The sequence below is a fragment of the Oryx dammah genome, unplaced genomic scaffold, assembly GCF_014754425.2.
Source record: "Oryx dammah isolate SB20612 unplaced genomic scaffold, SCBI_Odam_1.1 HiC_scaffold_19, whole genome shotgun sequence".
Taxonomy (NCBI): domain Eukaryota; kingdom Metazoa; phylum Chordata; class Mammalia; order Artiodactyla; family Bovidae; genus Oryx; species Oryx dammah.
Window position 1 is genome coordinate 46,298,788 of NW_024070203.1, and position 21,098 is coordinate 46,319,885.

The 21,098-nt window shown below is 41.7% G+C and overlaps 1 protein-coding gene across 1 annotated transcript in view; it reads right to left on the reverse strand.

Annotated features, from left to right (window-relative positions):
* LACTB2 (lactamase beta 2) overlaps positions 1–15,503 on the reverse strand; it is a 34,598-nt gene extending 19,095 nt beyond the window's left edge. Inside the window, exons 1-3 of the mRNA XM_040261365.1 lie at positions 15,289–15,503; positions 8,423–8,586; positions 412–538 (exon numbers count right to left, since the gene is read on the reverse strand). Coding sequence (XP_040117299.1) covers positions 412–538; positions 8,423–8,586; positions 15,289–15,410 — 413 coding nt within the window. The 5' untranslated portion in view covers positions 15,411–15,503. The remainder of the gene's footprint in view (positions 1–411; positions 539–8,422; positions 8,587–15,288) is intronic.
* Positions 15,504–21,098: the final 5,595 nt, after the last annotated feature.

Below are 21,098 nucleotides of genomic sequence, written 5' to 3' on the forward strand. Positions count from 1 at the left end.
CTCAGGAGAGAGGAGTCTGGCCTGAAATGTGTTTACTTTAGGGACGGGGCAGCCTTTGGAAATGAGAGCATGAGAGAGCCCTGAATTTACCTAATGGGAAGGTCCCTAAATCACCCTAGCAGGAAGCTACTTCATTTTTTAACATTTAAATTTGATTTATTAACAAAGGTCCTCAATTAATTCAAATAAACAATTCTAGAAAGGTAGATTGAGTGAAAAGTCTTTTCCTCTGCTTTTCAAGCAACCTGTTGTTTCCGCCCAGACAAATCAATGTCAGCACATCTTCTGTATCTTTCCTGAGATATCTTCACTCAGACAAGCAAATGTGATGAAACCTCCCTTCTCCCGCTTTTGTAACACATAGACGTAGATCCCCATCCTGCCTTCCCCAGCTCGAGGACATTGACTTACCTTAGTGTGGCACCTTCAGTCTTAATTATATCTCCATCTTTCACATAAACATACTGTTGCTCTCCATTGCCTATAATTTCTTTTCTCTCAGGATTCCGTGGGAGTTTTTTAACGCAATAGGTAGTGTCTAGTCACAAAACATGTAAAATATATGAAAGTCACATTTTAAGCGATAATTCAGCCTTTACAAGATCAACTTCCATAGAGCCACAAACACTTGAGTAAATTAACAGGAAGAGGCAACAGAAATTAGGATGAAGCATACCTCTGAGATGGTAACTATTTTTTCCCACCTTAACAAAGAGATTTTTATTCTATCATACCCTTTCAGATCTACATAAAAGCCTTTGTGTTTTTCTAGTCACTCTTATTTTTATTTATTTTTTTTCACTCTTATTTTTATACAAAATTTGGAAATAGCACTTCACAGTCTCAGCTAGCTTTGAGATCAAGATGGGAACTGAATACTGTATAGCACCAGGAACTCTACTCAAAGCTCTGTAATAATCTATATGGGAAAAGAATCTGAAAAAGAACAGATATATGTGTGTGTGTGTATATATATATTTATGTCTGTCTATCTATCTATAAGATCCTCTGGAGAAAGAATGGCAACCCACTCCAGTATTCTTGCCTGAAGAATCCCATGGACAGAGGAGCCTGGGGAGGAGGGTGGGTGGGGGGGCTACAAAGAGTGGGACACGAATGCATGCCTAAGTGAATTACTCTGCTGTACACCTGAGACTAACACAACATTGTAAATCAACTATACTCTGATATAAAATAAAAATTTAAAAGAAAATGGGTGTTTAAGGAGCAGCAGTACAGAACCCAGAAACTTTTTTCTAAGTCCCTGCTGCTGCTGCTGCTAGGTCACTTCAGTCGTGTCCGACTCTGTGCGACCTCATAGATGGCAGCCCACCAGGCTCCTCTGTCCACAGGATTCTCTAGGCAAGAATACTGGAGTGGGTTGCTATTTCCTTCTCTAATTTAAGTGCCTAACAAAGTAAAAGAGATATGGCATCATGGCAGAACTTAATAATAAAAGGATGAGAGCATAAGGTTCCTTCTATGAATGCTGAAAGGAAGCCCCAAACCCAGGGCTGAGACATGAAAACACTAAAATCAATGTAAACCATAATGCCCTCCCTGACACAAAGACAATCAATTACTTAACCAATCAACACCTGAGTGGGCAATCATATAACCAGTGTATCACATATAGTGAATACAAGCACCATGATCCCAAAGTGCTTAAAAACTGTCATAGTTGGGGAAATAAAACACAAACAGGCAATAATTAGAGGACTACACTCAGACGTATTTCATGGATATACTAAATCAATGCAGCTAATAAAAGCAACAAGTGTTTAGAGAAAGGAGCAACAGTTAGGAAGGGGTTCATAGACAAAATAGAACTTGAGGTGTGACTTACAGTATGAGTAGGATGGGAAAAGGTTCAGAGAAAGACTTGGGAGTGGTGCTAGTAAAGGCATAGAAACAAAGAAGAGCTCTGTGCATGTGCCAAATGTGACGCTGCCTACTTGTCGAAAGCAAAACAGTTCAGTTCAGTTCAGTCGCTCAGTCGTGTCTGACTCTTTGAGACCCCATGAACTGCAGCACGCCAGGCCTCCCTGTCCATCACCAACTCCCGAAGTTCACTCAGACTCATGTCCATCGAGTCAGTGATGCCATCCAGCCATCTCATCCTCGGTCGTCCCCTTCTCCTCCTGCCCCCAATCCCTCCCAGCATCACAGTCTTTTCCAATGAGTCAACTCTTTGCATGAGGTGTCCAAAGTACTGGAGTTTCAGCTTTAGCATCATTCCTTCCAAAGAAATCCCACGGCTGATCTCCTTCAGAATGGACTGGCTGGGTCTCCTTGCAGTCCAAGAGACTCTCAAGAGTCTTCTCCAACACCACAGATCAAAAGCATCAATTCTTCAGCACTCAGCTTTCTTCACAGTCCAACTCTCACATCCATAAATGACCACTGGAAATACCATAGCCTTGACTAGATGGACCTTCATTCGCAAAGTAATGTCTCTGCTTTTGAATATGCTATCTAGGTTGGTCATAACTTTTCTTCCAAGGATTAAGCGACTTTTAATTTCATGGCTGCAGTCATCATCTGCAGTGATTTTGGAGCCCCCCAAAATAAACTCTGACACTGTTTCCACTGTTTCCCCATCCATTTCCCATGACGTGATGGGACCAGATGCCATGATCTTCGTTTTCTGAACGTTGAGCTTTCGTTTTCTGAATGTTGAGCTTTAAGCCAACTTTTTCACTCTCCTCTTTCACTTTCATCAAGAGGCTTTTGAGTTCCTCTTCACTTTCTGCCATAAGGGTGGTGTCATCTGCATATCTGAGGTTATTGATATTTCTCCCAGCAATCTTGATTCCAGCTTGTGTTTCTTCCAGTAGCATTTCTCATGATGTACTCTGCATAGAAGTTAATAAAGCAGGGTGACAATATACAGCCTTGATGCACTCCTTTTCCTTTTTGGAACCAGTCTGTTGTTCCATGTCCAGTTCTAAGTGTTGCTTCCTGACCTGCATACAGATTTCTCAAGAGGCAGGTCAGGTGCTCTGGTATTCCCATCTCTTTCAGAATTTTCCACAGTGTATTATGATCCACACAGTCAAAGGCTTTGGCATAGTCAATAAAGCAGAAATAGATGTTTTTCTGGAACTCTCTTGCTTTTTCCATGATTCAGCAGATGTTGGCAATTTGATCTCTGGTTCCTCTGCCTTTTCTAAAACCAGCTTGAACATCTGGAAGTTCACAGTTCACGTATTGCTGAAGCCTAGCTTGGAGAATTTTGAGCATTACTTTACTAGCATGTGAGATGAGTGCAATTGTGTGGTAGTTTGAGCATTCTTTGGCATTGCCTTTCTTTGGGATTGGAATGAAAACTGACCTTTTCCAGTCCTGTGGCCACTGCTGAGTTTTCCAGATTTGCTGGCATATTGAGTGCAGCACTTTCACAGCATCATCTTTCAGAATTTGAAATAGCTCCACTGGAATTCCATCACCTCTACTAGCTTTGTTCATAGTGATGCTTTCTAAGGCCCACTTGACTTCACATTCCAGGATGTGTGGCTCTAGATGAGTGATCACACCATCGTGATTATCCGGGTCATGAAGATCTTTTTTGTACAGTTCTTCTGTGTATTCTTTCCACCTTTTCTTAATATCTTCTGCTTCTGTTAGGTCCATACCATTTCTGTCCTTTATCGAGCCCATCTTTGCATGAAATGTTCCCTTGGTATCTCTAATTTTCTTGAAGAGATCTCTAGTCTTTCCCATTCTGTTCTTTTCCTCTATTTCTTTGCATTGATCACTGAGGAAGGCTTTCTTATCTCTCTGTGCTATTCTTTGGAACTCTGCATTCAGATGCTTATATCTTTCCTTTTCTCCTTTGCTTTTCGCTTCTCTTCTTTTCACAGCTATTTGTAAGGCCTCCCCAGACAGCCATTTTGCTTTTTTGCATTTCTTTTCCATAGGGATTGTCTTGATCCCTGTCTCCTGTACAATGTCACGAACCTCATTCCATAGTTCACCAGGCACTCTACCTATCAGATCTAGGCCCTTAAATCTATTTCTCACTTCCACTGTATAATCATAAGGGATTCGATTTAGGTCATACCTAAATGGTCTAGCGGTTTTCCCTACTTTCTTCAATTTAAGTCTGAATTTGGCAATAAGGAGTTCACGATCTTAGCCACAGTCAGCTCTCGGTCTTGTTTTTGCTGACGGTATAGAGCTTCTCCATCTTTGGCTGCAAAGAATATAATCAATCTGATTTCAGTGTTGACCATCTGGTGATGTCCATGTGTAGTTTTCTCTTGTGTTGTTGGAAGAAGGTGTTTGCTATGATCAGTGCATTTTCTTGGCAAAACTCTACTAGTCTTTGCCCTGCTTCATTCCGCCTTCCAAGGCCAAATTTGCCAAAGCAAAATACTGGCTGGAAATGTGGAGGGAAAATGGGGTAAGTAAGATGAGCTCAGATCATGGAGGGCCTTAAAGTGCCCTTTACAGAACAGAAGGATTTAAACTTCACTGTATGTGGCTACTGTACACTCTTTAGTAAGAAAATTAAATAGTGTTAACAGTTAGATGAGTATGATGGCTGAAGGTGAGGAGACTGCAGGGGGAGAGATCAGAAAGATGGGGGTGGGGTGGGGTGATTGCAATAAATCCGCTGAAAGATAGTGAGCATCAGGGCTAGGGTGGCATCAGTGGAAATACAGGAGAAGAAAACATTCCGAGGAAAACTGACAAAGGATAGAAATCTGGCTGGTAGGGAGGAGACAGAAATACTGCAAATATAATAAAAAGAAAATAAAACAACAGCAACTAGACCTTCCCTCTTCTCAGCTCCAAACCCCATTACTTTGCATCTTAAGAGGCAGAGGTAAAAAATAGTATGTCATACTGGGAACTGACATTACACAATAAGGCTGCCTTCATTCTAGAGTGAGATAGTGAGGCTTTTTTTTTTTATTTTGTAATCTACACAACTTTGCCTTTCAGTGAAGCAGTAGAGATATTTTATCTCTAGTTATGAGATCTTTGGCAGACGACCCTTCCAAAAAACTCACAACTATCTAAAAATTACAAAACAAATGTCATATGATAAAATAAGTCTGTATCATAATGTGCAAACTTGAAAACACGTATCCTATTCACAATAGCAATCTATACAGGCAAGATGAAGACAGGCATGCTGAAAGCAATCATATTATTACTGAGATGGAATTCACATACTATAAACTCGACCCTTTTGAAATGTGCAACTCACTATTGCTATTAGGTTTTTTTTTTAAAGTATATTCTAAGAACTATACACCATAAGCACTATAAAATTTTAGAATGTTTTCAAATCCTCCTACTCAATGGTATTCACTCCTTATTCTTTCCTTCTCCCTGCTCTTGGCAACAACTTATCTAATTTCTGTCTCCATCATATAATTATTTAAACAGGAGGAAACCCTCAGTCATTTGTTAAGGTTTATGGATTATAACAACACTGTTGATGCTAATTATGTAAGCTGACACAAACATGTGATATTGCTCATGTATAATACTTTCTAATAAAAACACATTCTAATTGAAAAGCAGGAAGCAACTGTTTGACTCCTAAGGCTTGGATGTTAAACATATGGCAAAGGCCCAACTTCAGCTGCAAAATAATAATTATCAGATAACAAAATATACTTTATAAGATTTACCCCAAACCAAACCAAAACACTCAGACAGCCCGAGGCCATCTAGTTCTCATGTCTGGTAAAATTCTGGTTCCCTGTAAGCCACTGCTGCTGCTGCTAAGTCACTTCAGTCGTGTCTGACTCTGTGCGACCCCATAGATGGCAGCCCACCAGCCTCCCCCGTCCCTGGGATTCTCAAGGCAAGAATACTGGAGTGGGTTGCCATTTCCTTCTCCAATGTATGAAAGTGAAGAGTGAAAGTGAAGAGTGAAAGTGAAGTCGCTCAGTTGTGTCTGACTCTTCGGGACCCCATGGACTGCAGCCCATCAGGCTCCTGCGTCCACAGGATTTTCCAGGCAAGAGTACTAGAGTGGGGTGCCATAGGAGTTCCCAAATCACATACCGATTGTATTTTACATTTTGTAAGCAGTTTGCTTAAGAGGCAGTCTTCCCTGGTGGCTCAGATGGTAAAGAATCTGCCAAGAATGTGAGAGACTCAGGTTTGATCCCTGGGTTGGGAAGATCTGGGGTAGGGTATGGCAACCCACACCAATATTCTTGCCTGCAGAATCCCCATGGACAGAGGAACCTGGTGGGCTGCAGTCCATGGGGTCATAAAGAGTAGGACATGCCTGAGCAATTAACTTATCTTCCCACAAAAATCTTATAAATGGCATTCATAATTTTGGTGTGTCCTGTTAGAAACATAGGTGGCTAGCACTGTAAAGTAGTTGAAAATTTTCTGCCATCCTAACAGCTAAACAAAATTATAAAAAAATTTAAACTAATAATTAAAATATGGAACAAAAAAGTGAAATGGAACAAAAATGATAGTGATTAACAATTGAGAGAATACAGAAATATATGGAACTTTGGGGAGGAGACCCTGAAAGTTACCTCTGAACAATTTTAGTGCTGAGCAACTCAAGGTCTGCATGTAGCTGGTCTAGTTTCCACAGAGTTCAGAATGAAACACTAGCCACGTCTAAAATAAGCACTAAAATTTTTGTGGCTATAAAGCTGTGTCAAATTTCTCCTTTTAAATCAATATAATAGTTAACTTATTAAATAAATATTATTTTGTAGGGAACTCAAACCTATTTTCATGTTTAATTTGAAGGAAGTGGGTCAGATGGCCATTAATAGGTGAATGGATACACACAGATGGTGGTATATTCCTACCATGAGTTACTATTTGGCAATAAGAAAGGGACAAACTACTGACGCATGAAACACAGGTGAATCTCAGAGACAAGATGTGGTGTGAGAGAAGCCAGACAAAGAGTGGTTCTGTATTCTTCCATTATAGGAAACTTCAAAACACACACAAAACCAACCTATGGCAAAACGAAGCAGATGTGTGGCCGTTGAGGGTGGAGGGGGAGTCACTGCAAAGGGCCATTGGCAGATATTTGGGGTGTTGGGAGAATTATCTTGATTGGAGTGGTCACATCAATGTTTGCCAAACTATACACTACACATGGGCACATTTTATGTATGTGAATTCAAGTTCAATAAAGCTGATTCATGAAGGAGAAAAAGGGGGCCATAAGTATTTTAATTCATGACCCTGACCCTCACGTTAAAAGAAATGACCAGAGGTAATTAGGGTCCTCAGTATAGTTTTTTAATTTGCAAAATTTAACGATGGACAAGAAAAAGAAAGGTGAGGACAGGTCAGACTAAGAAAGAACAATTTCCTGCAGTGGACAGTCCCCTTGGATTGGAAGAAAGGAAGTGAGAAGACAGGTTAGACAGGTTTTCACAATCGGCATCCTGGTGATATTGGTGCTGGGCCTGAGAACATCTTGGTGTCCCAATTAGTCTCAAGGCCTAAAAAGACAGTAATACAGATAATACTAGTTGAATGCTATGTGCATCCCTTGTGTGAATGAACTTTCTCAACTTCCTTGTCTTTCCAGTGCCTTGGACAGGCCAAGCACAGTCCTGTTCCAGTGTCTCTGGCCCTGCAATGCCCTCAGCCAAGTAAGCCCTGCTCTCAGACACTGTATGGCTCACTGCCCCTCCCTCCACCCTGGATCTCTCTGCCACTGCCCTCCTCTGCTTTACCCTTTCTCCCCTTGCTTTCATGTTGTCGCTTTACTTTTCTTTGTAGTACCTGTCACCATCTGATCTATGATCCATTTACCATTTACCTTCCCTGTGAGAATAAAGCTCCATGTTTTGTTCACTGCTAGGTTCCTTGTGTCAAGAATAGTACCTGCATATAGCAGTCACTCCAGTGTTTGGTAAAGGAATGGATGGGTGCATGGAACTATGTGTGTGATGAGATGAGGGAATGAGAAAGATGGTGAAGTGTCAGTACTTAAGAGGTTTCAAGGACAGAGAATTACCAATATGACACCCCTTCCCCAGTAGTTCAGTTTATCATGGTGATTGCCTTCTGCTCTGGAAGACATATGGATAAGAACACACCCACCTCACAGTACTCAGGCCATGTGATCAGCACAGTGCTGGGCACACAGTAAACATTCAACAGTAGCTGCTTAGTATTTAATCTGAAATAGTGTCACACAAACTAAATTAAAACTGACCTTTGTTACGGGCAACAGGGAAAAATACCACGTAAAAGAGATCAGAGGTAGAAAATAGGACTTTTCTTTCCTTCTTTGTTAAAATTGGGGCTAGTTTTCATGTTACAGTAGTTTCTGAAAGTACCATTTAATTATGGAGTATTCAGTAAGTGGTTTACTAGCTTACTTAGCTCTGTTAACTGAATTAAATGATCCTGAAAACACAGTTTTCTTCAATGAGCTTAATGAATATTTTCTGTTTACCATTATTGATGCTTTCACAAATATCTGCTATGCCTCCAGTATGATCACGGTGCCAATGGGTCACTATGATTTCCTGGATGGCTGTGTTAAATTCCGTCAGAGCCTGCTTTAAACAGCTGATATATTCTGGGATTGATGGTTCTCCAGTGTCGATGAGGATCCTCCTGAAAATTAAATGGAAGATAATCACACAATCAGAACACATATTATCAATATATTTCTCACACATAATTTATAGTACATGTAAGAAACTGTATAAAGTGCCTTGCTTCTAAAGTGCTTGAAAACCAGATGCACATAAGCTTAACTATAATCATCTCACCTTAAGAAGACTCTTTGAAAAAACTTAAAAGCTAAATGCGAGTCTCAACAAGGAATAACAGCAATGATATTGAACACTTACATAGCATTTAAAAGGAAAAAAAACAAGAAAGGCACAGTTCCAAGGATCTTACATGTTTTTACAACTGTATTCCTTGTAACAAACTCTGAAGGTAGGCTTATCCAGAAATTAAGTAACTGGCCCAAGGTTACTTTGCAAAGAAATGGCAGAACCAACATTCAAGCCCAGGTATTCTGATGCCAGAATATGCATGTTTATTCACTCTGCTCTTGAGATTTTTTACAGCATCCTCAAATGTCTGAGCAATAGGGAAGAAGCTGATTCAGTGGTTTCCCTAAGGAAATCTAGTCTTCTGCACTATATACAAAATGAAGTACTGGGTTTCCGTATGTGAAAGTGAGGGCAGCAGGGGAGCAAGGGGTGGGGGTGGGAGAACGTTTGAGCTGTTTCCTTCCTTTACTCAGACAACTTACTTTTTCTGCTTTGTGGTTCTGAACCCTCCTTCTGCTTTGTTTGCCCTTCCTCCTTGTTTTATCAACCTGAATATTCACTGGAAGTACTGACGCTGAAGCTCCAATACTTTGGCACCTGATGCTAAGAGCCTCAGACTCAATGGAAAACACCCTGATGCTGGGAAAGATTGAGGGCAGGAGATGGAGGCAACAGATGATGAGATGGTTGGATGGCATCATCGACTCAACGGACATGAGTTACAGCAAACTCTGGAAAGACAGTGAAGGAGAGGGAAGCCTGGCATGTTGTAGTCCACAGGGTTACAGTCAGACACCACTGAGCAATGGAACAGTACTGTTTCATGGGGGCAACAGTCTTTCTCTCTGAAGTTCTTTTGAAGAAATAATGGGGACATTTTCCTCCTCCAGAACCAATTCACCAACTTCTTAAATTCATGCTGTTTCACAAGAATCCCTCTCAAGTTGAGGCTGGGGGAGACAGGATTCATCTTGATAAAAAGTCTCAGTTATTCATTTGTGCATTAATTCCTCAATAGCTGTTTATGAATGATCTACTATGTGCTATGCTTTTCTTGTTTGTTTTTTACATTTTTATTTTTAACATTAAAAATGTGCTATGCTTGTCTCACAAGGCAAAAACACATCTTGCCCTGGAAAAACCTGAGTTTATATGTTAATGATATCTCTTCGGTGATTTCTGATGTTGACTGAATTGCCACACTGGAAACTTCTGACAGTGATAACTGGATTAAAACCTTTAATTATACTGTCCTAGACTTACTCTTCTGAGAAGGCAATGGCAACCCACTCCAGTACTCTTGCCTGGCAAATCCCATGGACGGAGGAGCCTGGTAGGCTGCAGTCCATGGGGTCGCTAGGAGTCGGACACAACTGAAGAGACTTAGCAGCAGCAGCAACAGATTTACTCTTCACTGGTCGCATCAAATATTAAATTATATATTCATTTTGGGAACTATCTGATGATTTATGGTATCTACAAGTCTCTAAGCCAAGAGAAAACAAAGCTTTTGTCACAGGTGTATTTTTTCTGCCAAGTTCATAGGACACACTTAATACACTACCTGAAACACTGTAGGCACTTAGGCACTTTTCTGCTATGAATAAATGAAAGCTTTCTTTTTTCTCTTTTAATTAAATCCCATTTAAAACAGTAAGAAACACTATGTCTCCAGATATTAAAAAAAATACCAGAAGTTTTATTAAAGCGCAATTTAATCAAGACTAAGTTGTATTAATACTTTACAAACAGGACCTCATTTTATTAAGCGTCCTGCAAGGAAAAAATGAAGTTTCACTTTTCATCTACATTTAACAGTGTCTCTTGAAATGTCACTTTGAAGTTCCTGCCACCAAGGACTAGGGCTTGTTTCCTCATCCTTTGAGTATGGATGTACACTGGGTTTTCCTATGGCCAATGGACTGACACGAAAGTGATTGTAAGCCTTTGCCTCTAGGTTGTTACATACTTCCTCTCATTCCACTGGAACCCTGCAATCATCCAGTGAATACGTTAGGCTAGCCTGCTGCAGGATAAGTGACCAAAACACAAAAATAAAAACCATACACTGCTACTTTGGCTACATGGAGAAGAATGGATTGAACAGGGACAAAAGTAAATGCAGACAGGCCAGTGAGAAACTGTTTTAAAAGCCTAAGCTAGAGTTGTACTGACTTGGACAGGTTAACAGCAGTGGAAATGTTGAGATCTTTATAATGGCTTGGGTATGTGTGTGCAAGAAGTAAAGAAAAGTGGACAAGGAGGGTACTTAAGTATTTACCTTGATTATATATGAGGATGTTTACCAAGATTCAGACAACTGGAAGAAGACAGGTAGTTTCGAGTATCCAATTAGAGATATAAAAAAGCAGTTGGCTACCCTTGTCTGAAGATGAAACCTGGATTTGTCTACAATGGAGCTATAAATTTGGGAGTTATTAATGAATACAACAGGTGAAGCCCAGGAAGTAGTCAAAATCCTCTGGGTAGAGAATACAACAATGAGAACAGAAGAAAGAGTAAGACTGTCTCCTGAGGAACTCAATAGCTTAAAATATCTGGTAAAGAGGATGATTCTATAAAGGAGATTGCTAGAGAGTAGAATAGCTAGAGAGGTGAGAACAAACCAGGAGAAGGCCATGTCAATAAATCAGGGAGTGGTCTACAGCATCAAGAGATACTGAAGTTCAAATAAGATGGGAATGGTAAAATGCCACTGGGTTTAGTGATACAGGAGCCACCAGTGATCTTAGTGGAATAGATGGATCTCACTTATCAGATTCACCTGGACACAATTACTATTCATTTCTAACCACCTAACATCTACTAGACCTGCCTTTTGAGAAACTTATATGCAGGTAAGGAAGCAACAGTTAGAATTGGACATGGAACAACAGACTGGTTCCAAAAAGGAAAAGGAGTAGGGCAAGGCTGTATATTGTCACCCTGCTTATTTAACTTCTATGCAGAGTACATCATGAGAAATGCTGGGCTGGACGAAGCACAAGCTGGAATCAAGATTGCCAGGAGAAATATCAATAATCTCAGATATGCAGATGACATCACCCTTATGGCAGAAAGTGAAGAGGAACTAAAAAGCCTCTTGATGAAAGTGAAAGAGGAGAGTGAAAATGTTGGCTTATACCTCAACATTCAGAAAATGAAGATCATGGCATCTGGTCCCATCACTTCATGGGAAGTAGATGGGGAAACAGTGGAAACAGTGGCTGACTTTGGTGGCTCAGAGGTTAAAGCATCTGCCTGCAATGCAGGAGACCTGGGTTTGATCCCTGGGTCGGGAAGATCCCCTGGAGAAGGAAATGGCAACCCACTCCAGTATTCTTGCCTGGAGAATCCCAAGGGCGGAGAAGCCTGGTGGGCTACAGTCCACGGGGTCGCAAAGAGTTGGACACGACTGAGCGACTTCACTTTCACTTTCAAAATCACTGCAGATGGTGATTGCAGCCATGAAATTAAGAGACGCTTACTCCTTGGAAGCAAAGTTATGACCAACCTAGATAGCATATTCAAAAGCAGAGACATTACTTTGCCAACAAAAGTCCGTCTAGTCAAGGCTATGGTTTTTCCGGTAGTCATGTATGGATGTGAGAGTTGGACTGTGAAGAAAGCTGGGCACTGAAGAATTGATGCTTTTGAACTGTGGTGTTGGAAAAGACTCTTGAGAGTCCCTTGGACTGCAAGGAGATCCAACCAGTCCATTCTAAAGGAGATCAGTCCTGGGTGTTCTTTGGAAGGACTGATGCTAAAGCTGAAACGCCAGTACTTTGGCCACCTCATGCAAAGAGTTGACTCATTGGAAAAGACTCTGATGCTGGGAGGGATTGGGCAGGAGGAGAAGGGGATGACAGAGGATGAGATGGCTGGATGGCATCACTGACTCGATGGACGTGAGTTTGAGTGAACTCTGGGAGTTGGTGATGGACAGGGAGGCCTGGCCTGCTGTGATTCATGGGGTTGCAAAGAGTCGGACACAACTGAGCGACTGAACTGAACTGAACATCTACTTTATACAGCAGAGCAGCAGCACCTGCACATTAACTTATCACAGCTCAGTTGCATGAGCTCAACATCATCTCTCTCACTCTCATCTGTGAGTGATTCCACTGGCCATTCATATTAGTCTAAGTAGTGCGACATCAAAGACGGTGAATCTGTTCTTCTCTCAATCAGCTTCAGGTTCTTCATGTCTTTTAGCACCAGCACTTTGCCACGCTGAGTGTGATTCTAGTGTTTAAAGATACAGTATGGATTTTTCATACAACATTGTCCCCAACCCCCGCCAACTTCTTCATCTGGTTTTCAAACAGAACCAGCCATCTGTTTCATCGCTGGAGGAAAAACAGGCTGTGTTGAACTTATTGAGAGACAGTACACTGATCTCCTATGTTGTGTTTTCCTGAGAGACTTCCCAGGATAATTTTGACTATATGCAATTTTCATCTTAGGTACTGACTTTAGAATTCATTTAAGATGACACACTGAAAAGTGAAGAGCACACCTACGGACTTCCTGGGGTAAGTGAGTTTAAGCCAACCCCGACTCTATGCTAGATATCAGGTATTTTTTCTTCTGCTTAATTTTCTGTTCGCCTAGACCCCGGAGGCAGCTTAAAGCTCTGATTCTGCGTCGTTTTATCCTGACTCAACTTTTCACTTTCTGCTAGATGGTCAATACTTCCAGATTCTCCAAGCTGCTGCTTCTAAAACTGATTTACCAGAAAAAGGCAAATACAGTGGATACTTCAAATGAAAACCCAATAAACGATACTTATTAAACTGTTTAATAATTTTACGAATTCTAACATGTCTGCTGCTGCTGCTAAGTCGCTTCAGTCGTGTCCAACTCTGTGCGACCCCACAGACAGCAGCCCACCAGGCTCCACCATCCCTGGGATTCTCCAGGCAAGAACACTGGAGTGGGTTGCCATTTCCTTCTCCGATGCAGGAAAGTGAAAAGTGAAAGTGAAGTCGCTCAGTCGTGCCCGAATCCTAGCGACCGCATGGACTGCTGCCCACCAGGCTCCTCCATCCATGGGATTTTCCAGGCAAGAGTACTGGAGTAGGGTGCCATTGCCTTCTCCGTAACACGTCTAGTTCATGACAAATAGATGGGGAGATAATGGAAACAATGAGAGACTTTATTTTGGGGGGCTCCAAAATCACTGCAGATGGTGACTGCAGCCATGAAATTAAAAGACACTTGGAAGAAAAGCTATGACCAACCTAGACAGCACATTAAAAAGCAGAAACATTACTTTACCAACAAGGTCCATCTAGTCAAAGCTATGGTTTTTCCAGTAGTCATGTAAGGATGTGAGAGTTGGACCATAAAGAAAGCTGAGCACCAAAGAATTGATGCTTTTGAACTGTGGGGTTGGAGAAGACTCTTGAGAGTCCCTTAGACAGCAAGGCGATCAAACCAGTCAATCCTAAAGGAAATCGATCCTGAATACTCATTGGAAGGAGTGATGCTGAAGCTCGAATACTTTGGCTACCTGATGCGAAGAACCGACTCATTGGAAAAGACCCTGACGTTGGGAAAGATTGAAGGCGGGAGGAGAAGGGGACGACAGAGGATGAGATGGTTGGATGGTATCCCTGACCAATGGACAAGAGTTTGAGCAGGCTTCCAGAGTTGGTGATGGACAGGGAAACCTGGCGTGCTGTAGTCCATGGGGTCACAGAGAGTCGGCTACGACTGAGTGATTAAATTTAACTGATGAACATGTCCAGACTGAATAATTAAACTCTGGGCTCAAGGTAAACTCTATCTTATTTTCAATTTTTATTATCTAGAGTAAGGACTACACGAAGATTGCTCAACGCACTTACTGTACAGTAACTGACATGTTGCCGTTTCTCCATCATACCACTAAAACAGAACGCGTCTGAACAAGACAAAAATCTTGGAAATACAGACAGGTTATTCCACTCTTAGAATAATTTAAAATAGTTAACAATATTTAAAATAAAGTCACACAACAGTAACAAGAAACAAAGTTAGCTCTTCTTTCCCCAAGCTGGCTAGCTTTTCCCCTGACTCGAGCAATTCGAAGCAAGGAAATCCTGCTCTCCGTTATAGCGTTAAGAAAAAGGCATCAATACAACCACTCGCTTTTGCGAACGGAAGTCAAACTCAGGGCCAAACACCAGTGAAAGTCAGGTGAGGAAAGTAAACGCGTTCTTGGATTCTTAACTCCAAGAGATCCTAGTGTCTCAACAACCTAAACAACCTCACTATGGCTTTCAAAATTAAACAAAGTAAATTGGGTCTCGAAAACAGAAAACATGTCCGTTTTTCCTTAGCCATTTGTAAGTTAAGACAGTTGACTACCCCGGGTGGAAGTGATTTAGGGGAGGGGGTGTCCGAATCTGGGTGGGCTGGGGCAGGACCCCACGGTGCAGGCTGCGGGCGCACAGCCTCTCCACCCGCCGCGAGCAGTCCCCGCAGGCCCAGCTCCGTGCGTCCCGAGGGCCGGTAGTTATGATGGCGAGGGTGGAGAAACGTTTACCTGGGGCCGGTCCCCACCAGGTAGGTGTTGGTGCCCTGCAGGGTCATGGGACCCGGGTTACAGCCTAGGATGCGAATCACCCGACTGGACAGCCGTTCTATGCGCTGCAAGGTGGCAGCCATCTCCTCCTCTGCCGCTCGCCGCCGCGGAGCAGGCGATACCGCCCAGGCGCGGAACCAGCGACAAGGCCGGGGGCGGGGCCGGCGGTCACCTGACACCGCGCGAGTGGAATGGGGCGTGTAGCTGTGCGGGGGGCGGGGACAGATGTCACGTGGTGTAGCACGAGCTAAGTGGGCGGGCCGGGGAAATCAGCCCTGGTGCCGTGGGCGGGGCCGGAGATCACGTGTTGCCGCGCGAGCCCAGCAGGTCCGGGAGTAGCTAATTTGCGGTGAGGCGGGCCAGCGGCACGTGACTCTAGCCGAGTTTCGTGGGCGGCAGCGCGAGGTTGTTAGCTGGCACGAGGCGCGCGGCGGCCTGAGGCGAGACTGGACTCCGGCCCTTGCGTGCTACCGCCTGTCACAGAGCCTGGTGGTTTTGCAGGAGTCTGTTTTCAGGCAGGCTAGTTTGTTCGACTGCGAAAGACACATTTTAACCCGGGAAGTCTTGTGATGGAGCAAGGGGTAGGCAGGTTTCGGGTTAGTTACAGAGCACGGAGTCCCGGGAAGGGTAGCTAGTCGGGTTTTCAGGCGAGGGTGGGTGTGTGAGGAGGAACTGGTTTATCTTTTATAATAAATAGCAGTGAAAGTGAAGTCGCTCAGTCGTGTCCGACTCTTTGCGACCCCATGGACTGTAGTCTGTCAGGCTCTTCAGTCCATGGAATTTTCCAGGCAAGAGTACTGGAGTGGGTTGTTTATTTAGCACTTAACTGCTATGGAGAAGGCAATGGCAACCCACTCCAGTACTCTTGCCTGGAAAATCCCATGGACGGAGGAGCCTGGTGGGCTGCAGTCCATGGGGTTGGGAAGAGTCGGGCACGACTGAGCGACTTCACTTTCACTTTTCACTTTCATGCATTAGAGAAGGAAATGGCAACCCCCTCCAGTGTTCTTGCCTGGAGAATCCCAGGGATGGAGAGACTGGTGGGCTGCTCCCTACTGAAGCGACTTAGCAGCAGCAGCTGTGCCGAGTGCATTTTACAAGCGTTCAGTTCAGTCGCTCAGTCGTGTCTCTTTGCGACCCCATGAATCGCAGCAGGCCAGGCCTCCTTGTCCATCACCAACTCCCGGAGTTCACCCAAACTCATGTCCATTGAGTCGGTGATGCCATTCAGCATCTTTTCCTCTGCTGTCCCCTTCTCCTCCTGCCCCCAATCCCTCCCAGCATCATGGTCTTTTCCAATGAGTCAACTCTTCACGTGAGGTGGCCAAAGTATTGGGAGTTTCAGCTTTAGCATCAGTCCTTCCAGTGAACACCCAGGACTGATCTCTTTTAGAATGGACTGGTTGGATCTCCTTGCTGTCCAAGGGACTCTCAAGAGTCTTCTCCAACACCACAGTTCAAAAGCATCAATTCTTTGGCACTCAGCTTTTTTCACAGTCCAACTCTCACATCCATACATGACCACTGGAAAAACCATAGCCTTGACTACTATCTTCTTTAATCTTCACAATGTGAAGAAAGCAATATTTTAGTGTCCATTTTACAGACGCAAAACGGAGGTTTGCAGACGCCCCAACCTTGTACTGACACCCCACGCCCCACCTGCAGCAGGTTCAAGGAGCTCCACTCCCTTTTGTGCCACTTGCAGTACCCTACCAACCCCAACACTAGGGGAGACAAGAGCGCGTGTGTTGGGGGTGTGCTCTTGGTGGGAGGTTGTGTCCAAGACATAAAGGACTTCTTTTTCTTTGTAAGGAGTCCTTTTCTAATCTGCTGAGCAGTTAACTACCCCAGTGTTAACTAACCTTCCCCATATTAAAAACAACAACAACAACAAAAAAACAAAACAGTTACTGTTTAAAAGGGAATGCACAGATCTCATGATCAGTTTCATTCCCTTATGGGCAATTGTGTGTATGTAAAAGATGAGGAACACGTGTGATATCCTAGCCCATGCCTTTTTCAAAAGAAATGATAAATTGATACATTAGATGCTAGTGGTTCTAAAATTTAGGCCTTTTTAAAGATAATTATTTATTTCTAATTGGAGGATAATTGCTTTACAATATTATGTTGGTTTCTGTCATACGTTAACATGAATGCCCCATAGGTACATACACACCCCCTCCCTCTTGAATCCCCCTCCTAACCCATCCCACCCCTCTAGGTTGTAGGGCATGCATTTTTAACATCCTTTTTGGCAGGTGTTTCTGGAGAAAGGATTGTTGCTCTGTATGCAGTATTTATATTACAAATCGAAAGTTTAATATTCCAGATTTCTTGAAAACACACTTGGATTATGTGTGGCAAATTTCTTTCCCTGTGTCTTTAAGGTGTACTTTTAATAGCAAAATGTTTCAAAAACCTTCATTGAAACAATCATGTGAATTATCCCCTTTGCAATGGGAAGGCAGGCAACAAGTCCTTTAAAGACTGCTTGGAATAATCATCAAAATTCCCTATATCAAGTATTTTCAACTCAACAGTATTTATTTATCTGTTATCAGTAGCTCTTCCAGCAAGAAGCTGGCTTCCCATTTTAAAACCTCTCTCCTGGAAAGTCAGCAAACCTTTGAGAAGACAGTGGAACTATTTTCGTGGGCAGCTCAACTTTCTTATTCCTTAACTTTTTTTTTTCTTGTGAATTAGAATTTCCCTTGTGCCTTCCATCTCAATCTCATTTAGTTCCTTGCCAGGGTCTTCATTTGGTAGATGAAGAAATGGGTCCAACAAATAATTTAAAAGTGACTTGAGTCGTAGAAGGAGAAGTTAGACACTAGCAGAAGAGCAGAACAGAGTGTAGATGATGAACTTGGTTTAGAGGAGTTTAAGTTGAGTTCATTGTGGGATATCCCCATAAAGAAATCCACAAATAGATGTATGGCTTGAGCTAGGAAGAAAGATAGAGGCTGCAGATTCAAAACTGAGTCTTTGTGAATATCAATGTAACTTGAAGTTTTAAGTTCCCACGAAAGAAGACCAATGATTTTTACATTCTGTTCAGTTACAGTTACAGTAATTGGTCAGCTACCTCTAACATGTATTGTCATTGATGTGTGGGAATGTGTGTAAAAATGAATAGGATAGCTTATAGAGGCTTACAACTAAAAAGGAGATGTACATGATAATATTTTAAAGCATATTCAGGTGAATCCTATAGAAGTATAGTGAAAGTGATGAGATTGCTAAAAGGAAGGAGAGAAATTAGGATGATCTGAGAAAGCTTAACAGTAGTTGATGTTAGCTGATTCTTAAAGGATTGATATAACTTTTATCAGGTAGCTGGAGGAAGAAGGGCTTTCTGGACAGTAAATAACCTTGAGCAAAGGCTTGGAAATAAGAATTGTAATGTTTATTTTGTTAATAGAAACCAACGATCATATGTTCTTGGGGCATAGGGTTTGAGAAGGTATAAAATTTGAAAAATTAGTTAGGTAGGGCTCTATTAATAATACATTGTAAATTCTTTATTAGAGTATTTCAAATTCAGGAATCTCTCCTTTTCAAACATGAATTGTCCATTTAGATATGCTGTGAGGCAAATTGTATTTAAAAAAAAATTAATTGATAATATAGTAAAAACTCGTAAACTCATCAGCCTTAAAAGGAGCCATGTAATTCCTTTCCCCAAGGTGATAGTTAAAAAAAAAAAAAGGATGTACTATGGTCACAATGATGTAGACTCTTATCACTGGATTAGAATATCGCACATGTGACTAACAGGTGATTTCAGTTTCATATTGGTTTGGATCTTAAAGGTTTACACACTCCTTAATAATGCTTATTTTCTGTGAGGAAGAAAAAAAAATTCCCAGGATGAAGATTTTCCAGGAGGAACTTTGAATTAAAGAAGTCTTTTTATATATGGCAAGTAAGTCTGTATATTATGTGTATTAAATTTGGTTGACAAATGAATATTTGCTAGTTTGTACTTCTTCAGGTATCTGCTTTATTGCAAAGAGAGGAAGAGAGATGTACAGTGGGCAAAGTTTATATATTTTGGCTGGCAGCCAGATAGTCACACAGGTGGGTTGACCTCTGAATGAGAAACTGGATTGAAACGCCTATTAAGTCAATCAGTGTTCCGAATTCTCTAAGTGAAGTGAAATTTTGTAGATTGGCATTATTTCTCATAAGGTGGTATTGGAACAGTGATCAGTTGTAGGGATAAAGATGAACATCCTTCATACAAGTTAACCGACTATGTGGTTATTGAAGGAAGTGCAGGCCCTTTTTTATGAGAGCTGCTATGTTTATTAAGTACTTTGCTGTGTAGTTTTCTTTCCAGTTGGCATTATGTTCTGCTTCACTAAATTGGGAATTTAAAAGCTGCCAGATCAGATTAGTTTATTGAGTCTGATATTCTGCCAATAATGCAATTTCTAAGTTTCTTAGAAATTATTTTTTCCCATCTTGTAAATCTTGATTCAAATGGCTAGAGTTTTCCTTTTCCATGCCAGGTTAAGTAAGCTATATTTGTGGGGAGAGTGTTTAAGAATTGTGTACAAGGAGGTCTACCTCGTTTTATTGCACTTCACTTTATTGCACTTCTCAGATATTGTGGTTTTTATAAATTGAACGTTTTGGCAACCTGCATGGAGCCAGTCTACCAGTGCCATTTTCCAACAGCATTTGATCTCTTTGTGTTACTCTGTTCGATTTTGGTAATTCTCACAGTGCTTCAAAATTTTTTTTTATTATTGTTATGTTTGTCATGGTGATCAGTTATCTTTTACAACTGCAAAAGGATTTTGTCTCGCTGAAGGCTGAGATCATGGTTAGGAGTTTTTTTAGCAATGAAGAATTTTAAAATTTAAGTATATACAGTTTTTAGACATAATTGCACACTTAATAGACTACAGTATAGCTTAAACATAACTTTTGTATGCACAGGGAAACCAAAAACTTTGTGTGACTCACTTCATTGTGATATTTGCTTTATTGTGGCAGTCTGGAACTGAACTCATAGTGTCTCCAAGGCATGCCTGTACATTAAAATTAGTTTACTCGTTAGCGATAACTCACACAAATACCAACATCTCTAAGCCTCAGTTTATGATCTGTAAAATGGGGCCAATGATAATCTTACAGAAATTTGTGAGAATTAAATAAAGTAAATTTCACACATAGTAAATACTCAGCATCTATCAGAATACTATCTATTCTTCTACTATGGGCTTCCCTAGTGGTTCAGATGGTAAAGCGTCTGTCTGCAATGCAGGAGACCCGGGTTTGACCCCTGGGTTGGGAAGATCCCTTGGAGAAGGAAATGGCAGCCCACTTCAGTATTCTTGCCTGGAAAATCCCATGGACCTGGAGCCTGGTAGGCTACCGTCCATGGGGTCACAGAGTCGGACACGACTGAGCGACTTCACTTTCACTCTTTGTTTTCTTCTACTATATATGGAAATATTTTTTTTTCCTCTATAGAAAGCTTAGGAAATTGCAGTTTTTTTAGATGATGTTAAACAGGGCTTGGATACATATTAAACACATCCAATATAATCATGTTAAGAAATTCGTCAACATTTTGGGGAATTTTGTTCCACATACTCAAAATCTAGTACATTAGACTTCTGAACTCACTGTTCCTTCCACCTGGCAAGCTTTTTCATATGATAGCAATATGGCTAATTTCTTTACTCAGATGCCATCTTAGTAAGGCCTGCTCTGACCATTCTAATTAAAATTACAACCTGTGATGCACCTGC